General features: G+C 55.0%; 1 protein-coding gene across 1 annotated transcript in view; it reads right to left on the bottom strand.

Annotated features, from left to right (window-relative positions):
• CSPG5 (chondroitin sulfate proteoglycan 5) overlaps nt 1–6000 on the bottom strand; it is a 35387-nt gene that overhangs the window by 9770 nt on the left and 19617 nt on the right. The window contains exon 3 of the mRNA XM_034759723.1: nt 5554–5742. Within this exon, the coding sequence (XP_034615614.1) occupies nt 5554–5742 (189 nt within the window). The remainder of the gene's footprint in view (nt 1–5553; nt 5743–6000) is intronic.

Below are 6000 nucleotides of genomic sequence, written 5' to 3'. Positions count from 1 at the left end.
GGTGTGGGGACACCAGCTGTTGGCCGTGAGAAAAACTGCCTGGAGATCTTTAGGGGAAACAGAGGCAGGCTGCTGCAAAACCGCCTCTGGCCACAAGGGGGGCATAACTCAACAGGCAGCTGCCCTGATATAAGCATATGCCCCCCCTACACACACACACACACACTGCACACTTTTCCATGGACACTGATGCACACCCTCTCCACACCTGCTATGCCACCCTGCACTAGTGTGCACACACCCCTCTCTCGTGCATGCCTCTCCACGCACGTTCACACAGGTCGGGCGAGGCGGCTGGGGTGATGCTGCTGGACTGACGGTCAGCACCCTTTCCCCTGCCCCCCCGGTGACCTGAGGCCCAGAGGCTGGTGACTGGTGGAATCTGTCCCTCCGGGTTTTCCCCAGAGGCTCCTGGCCCTGGGAACGGACAAAACACCATCTGCTGCTGCCAGGCTAAGAAGCCCCATGCAGAGCAGCAGCTGCTGAGGGCTTTGCAAAGCTCTTTCCCTCACCTCCCCGGAGGAGGGGCGGAAGGGACGCTCGCTTTGTGGCTGTGCATTCAGGCAGGGCCCGGGGCCTGGCTCGTTTGCATTTGTGCCGGCGAATGGGAGAAAAATGCCGCACGCACGTGCTGACACTCAGGCCGGCCCCATGACCCCCAGTCATTCAGTGGGAGCGTCCAAGGCAGTTCCCAGGCTGTACAGAGGGGCAGCCGCTAGGCACCGATCCCGGCAGCTGGGCTTCCTTAGAGCTTGGATTTAGATCTGAAAGGAGCCGCTCCAATTTACAGAGCCTCTTTCATCCCAATGAGAATCCCAAGCCCTGAATGGGCACCAGTCAGCCAGCCAGCTCCCTGCAGTGGGGAGAGGGGATACCGTTCCCCAAGACACCAGGGTCACCCCCACTATGCCACGTCCACTCTGCATCAGGGCCTCATCCGAAAGGGCTGCAGAGGGTGGGTGCATCTAAGCATGGAGCCGAGTGCAGGCTGGCAAGTGTGCGTGAGCTCGCACCATACTGCGACTTTGTGGATGGCTTCAGAAACCCAGGGGCCTGCCCATCTCTGCTCCTTAATAACCCTGGGTCCCATTGTACAGAGGCTGGGGTAAGGCCCCAAGTGTCCTGGCCAAATTCAAATGGAAGAAATGTAAATCCCGCTCCTCTTAATCTCCTCTTGTGTTGCAAGCTGAGAGGTTTGCTCACAAGACGGGGAGCTACGAAATCGTGAGGATTAAACCTTGCTCTGAAAATGACCCTCTTCATAGCATTAAGGTAAATCATGTCCCTCGATGCCTCAGTTTCCCCATCTGTAAAATGGGAATAATCTTTAACGACCTCAGTGATGGGGGTTACAAAAATGGTTACTCCCTGGGAAGTGCTCTGAAGGTGTAAAGAGTGCTAATGAACCACCAAGGACTGTGATTCACTGGATGGAGAACTCTTCACTGCTTGCGCTACACTGTTGTGTCACGTTGCTGTGCGCTGTTAACAGCTACCAGGCGTCACTCCAGAGCGGGCTGCATTTCTGAGAGGGCTGAAGCAATTAACATGTCCTGTGTACTGCAGAGTTTGCTGAGCTCTTCGGGACACAGAGCTATCGATGTCTAGCCTGGGGGAATGCGAGAGAAGAGTCTGCATGATCCGGCAGGGTGCACCCACCCTGGAGGGAGGGGGCTTAATGAAGAGGCAGCAGGGGCTGTGGGGCACCAGCTGGAGCAATGGGATGAAATTAAGAAAGGGGAAAAATGAGGCCGTGTGTTAGGAGAGAGGCGTGGCTAGCGAGACTGGGCTGTGGAATCGGCTCCAGGGGGAGAGAGGTGAGCGCCCCATCGCTTGGGACATTCAAACCAGGCAGTGCAAAGCACTTCCTAATAATGACACTAGGCACTTTACAAATATTAATTAACCACTCGTTAGGGAGCCCTCCTGCCTGGCCCCGGGGGATGGGAATCTAGCTGAGCTCGTCCAGTCCATCGCAGGCGGTGGGGATCCCATGAGCCTTTGCACTCCAGCACTGCACTGCTTGGGGGTATAATCAGAGGTCGACAAAGCCAACAGATGGATGCTCACGGGCTGAGGGTGACTCCAGCAGCTGGCTCAGTCTGTTCCTCTCCAGTCTCTTCAGGGCAGAGCGTAACATGCGCCTACAGTCTGGGCACGCAAAGGCAAAGCTCCGTTGGGTCTCTCTTGAGGAGCTGGGATGGTTTTGGGAAGGCCGTCTTCCTGCGCTCCAGAACTCACTGGGGCTGGGGAAGTGGTGAGGCTGCCCCATCCCTTTACCCTGCTAACACAAGCTGAGAGCCGCCCCTACGAGATGCATGGCTTGGCACACAGCCCTTTGCCCAAGTGACAAGCAGCAAGCGGCAGTGTGGGCTACAGGTCTGAGCCCAACAACCGGAGTCAAGAACTCCTGGGTTCTAAGCCCAGCGACGACACGAACCACTGCAGAAGTGTCTTTGCTGCCTTGTGCCTCTGTTTCCCCATCTTTAACATTGGGAATCAGAGATCTTAAGGTTGGAAGGGCTCATCTTGTCTCATCTCCTGCATAATTTAGACGAGAGAAGGTCAATAACCTCCAACTCCCATGGGGGCCGTGAAAATTAATTAGTTAATGTTTATAAAGAACGTTAAATTATTAAAAATGCTGCAGGGTAACAGTGATGAATGACATTTCTAGAAAGCCTTGCAGCCCAAGACTCCAAAGTACCCACTCACTGAAATGCAGCCACCTCTGGGGTGGGTGGCATCAGTTGATGAACAGCACACAGCAACACTACCCAATGGCCTGGCACAAGACGTGAAGAATACCTTCTCCACTTAACACTGCCAGAGGATTTAGAGAGGCAGAATCTAACTATCCAGAATGGACTCTGACTAGGACACGGGGGGTTATACCCCAACGCATAGCCGCAAATTGTCAGCACCTGTTTCATGGCTCATTCAAAAGATGGCACTTCCCGCAGCACAGCGCCCCCTAGCACCAGTCAGGGGCATTGCTTCAGTACTAACAGCGGTAAGTGCAATACCTACTGACGCACCCACACCACTGGGGTTTCTCTGGGAGGTTTCCTACCCAGACTCTGCTTGTTGGCAGAGATCTCAGCCTGCTGAGATGGTAACAAGCCCAAGCCAGAGGGAGTCAGAGACACCCCACGACCCCTTAGGATGACCAGATAGCAACTGTGAAAAAATGGGACGGTGGTAGGGGGTAATAGGCACCTATATAAGAAAAAGTCCCCAAAAACGGGACTGTCCCTTTAAAAACGGGACATCTAGTCACCCTACGACCCCTCCTGCCTGATCCCAATGCCCTCCCTGCAGAGGCTGTTCACACTGAGGGGGAAGAGCCTGCTCCTGTGGCTCGCTCGCTGCTACGCACGTCTGCGATTTCACCCGGGAAATTTACTAGCTGACGAGAATAACAGCGACGGACGAAACTGTTCCAGCTCCCCGGCCAGGCAGCCCTCTGCCCAGCGCACCGGCTCCCCACATAACTCACGGGCTCTGGCAGGGATTCCGCGGGTCTCTGGAGTGTGACGCTGTGCCGGGCGGGAGCACAATGCTGCGTCTCACGGGGCTGTCCCATTACTCAGCACCACGACCAACCCGGCCACTTCCTCCTGCGCCGTGGGGAATTCTTCGGTGCGTGGATGAATGCATGTTGCACGGGGAAACAGTGCAAGGGCCTACAGCTGGGACTGGGGTTCTGGGGAGTTCCCTACATCCTGCTGTCCTACACCATTCCCAACAGACTCCTGCTGGGACTGGGGCGCTCCCTACACCCTGCTGTGTGACACCATTGTGATGTTGCACTCCACAGGTTTGTGGAAATATGCTGATGAGTGTGAATATGATGTAACTGGAATATGCTTTATGCAAAAAGGTCTCTCGTAAGGTATCATTACAAAGCTTATAATCTACTGAGTGTGTCCAACCTATTTGTGTGAATGGATCATTCTTGTATCTGGAGCTAGAAATATAAATAAATAAATTAATGGAGATATTCTATCTCCTAGAACTGGAAAGGACCTTGAAAGGTCATCGAGTCCAGCCTTCACTAGCAGGGCCAAGTACAGATTTTGCCCCAGATCCCTAAGTGACCTCCTCAAGGATTGAACTCACAACCCTGAGTTTAGCAGACCAATGCTCAAACCACTGAGCTATCCCTCCCCCTCAGAAAAGTATAACTCTAAAGTCCTATTGTAATTATGCAAAGTGTGGGCCATTAATGGTGGCTTGGAATCTTGATGGCTCCCACAGACTAGGACTATGGTTGTGAATGAGTTTGTTTACCTGCAAGTCTTCCTGTATAGTGATGTGGGTAATGAAGAATGAGGTCTTACAGTGACATGTGGCCATGTCACATGATACTGGAATCCATCTTAAACCTGGTGCTTTTCCATTTAGAAGGAGGGGTGGGGACCCAGAGAGACAAAAGATTCCCGTCTTGGGCCAAAGCTATAAAAGGGGGTGGAACAGAACAAAGGGGGCTGCAGTCATGAGAAACCCCCTAATTACCACCTGAGCTGGAACTAACAAGGTCTGTACCAGGGGAAAGGATTGGTCCCAGACTAGGAAGGAGTCTAGTCTGTGAAAGAAGCTTATTGAAACATCTCTGAGGGTGAGATTTTACCCGTAATCAGTTTCTTAATGTATTAGGCTTAGACACCCTCCGCAGTACCCCAGCTCTGAGCGTCCCCTCCCAGGGGAACCTCCAACCCTCTATCCCCACCTTGCCTCAGTGGCTACTGCCAGCCATTATCTAGCCCCTGCTCACTGGAGCAAACTGCAGTCTGTAAAAGGCCACTCATCATTGGCAAGGGGGGTCGGACCAGCTACCTCCACCTAACCCCAGGCTACAGCCTCTGCAACCCCAGTACCTGTTTGGCCTTTAGCAAAGCCCGCAGCCTGGGGATTTGCCAGGCTGGAGCTCCCCAGCTCCTCTGGCCTTTCCCCAGCCCAGCCCAGCCCAGCCCAGCCCAGCCCAGCCCCGTTCCCTGAGCTCCCAGGCAGCCCGGTCCTTCTCCCTGCAAGGCTGGGGAGACACTGCCTCAGCTCTTGGCTCACAGCCCTTTTATAGGGCCAGCTGAGCCCTAATTGAGCTGGCCACAGCTGTGGCTGCTACTCCAATCTGCCTAGCTTGGCTGTTTTAACCCCTGTTCTCCAGGAGGGGGGCAGCCCTGGAGGTTGGCAGGCAGTCACTCCCCTTGGATAGCAGGTAGGTGCCCTGCCATTTTTCACTGGCATCCCATGGGCTGGCTGGCATGTGCTCAGGTAACCTCCCACTCCCCATAGGTTAGACAAGTGGATGCTCCTCTCCAGGTTAGCTGCATGTGCCCTCCTGACCAGCATATTCCCTGTAAGCTAGCAGACAGGTCAGCTCCTGTGGGAGCCCAGGTGGGCACGGTACAAGCTGATTAACACATGGACCCTCTCCTGTGAGCTGCCAGCTGGGCTCCTTTCCACTACCTCCCGCATCCTGCCAGCCCCTTCCCCGTGGACTCTCTCCCTGCCCTCCCCACCAGGCCCCTGCCCGCTCCCCAGGCCGCTCACTTGGTCTTGCGCAGCTTGTTGTTCTCAGTCTTGAGCAGGTAGAGCTTCTTGGCGAAGAAGACGGTCATCATGAAGAGCAGCAGGACCACGAGTGCCGCCGAGCCCACGGCCACGCACATCACCTGGAAGTCGGTGATGATGGACTCGCAGCGAATTCCCTTGTGCCAGATGTAATCCTGGGTGTTGCACCTGCAACGGGACCCGTCCCACCAGTTAGGGGCCAGCTCAGCAAACGCCACCCAGCAACAGAGCCAGCAGGACATGCCGCGAGCTGGCTCAGCCTAGTGGGGGTGGGTAGGAAAGGGGTTTGCAGGATAAGAGAGGGGAAGTTAAAGCCAATACCGCAGGGGGGCTGCCTAGGCACAAGGTCACTGAGCAGGAGGGGTGAGTCCATCAGCCCACAGCACCCAGGGAGACGGAGACAAGCAGCTGAAGGATTTACAGGCC

Source organism: Trachemys scripta, chromosome 2 (assembly GCF_013100865.1).
Source record: "Trachemys scripta elegans isolate TJP31775 chromosome 2, CAS_Tse_1.0, whole genome shotgun sequence".
Classification (NCBI taxonomy): Eukaryota; Metazoa; Chordata; order Testudines; family Emydidae; genus Trachemys; species Trachemys scripta.
This window is presented reverse-complemented; position numbering and strand designations above follow the sequence as displayed.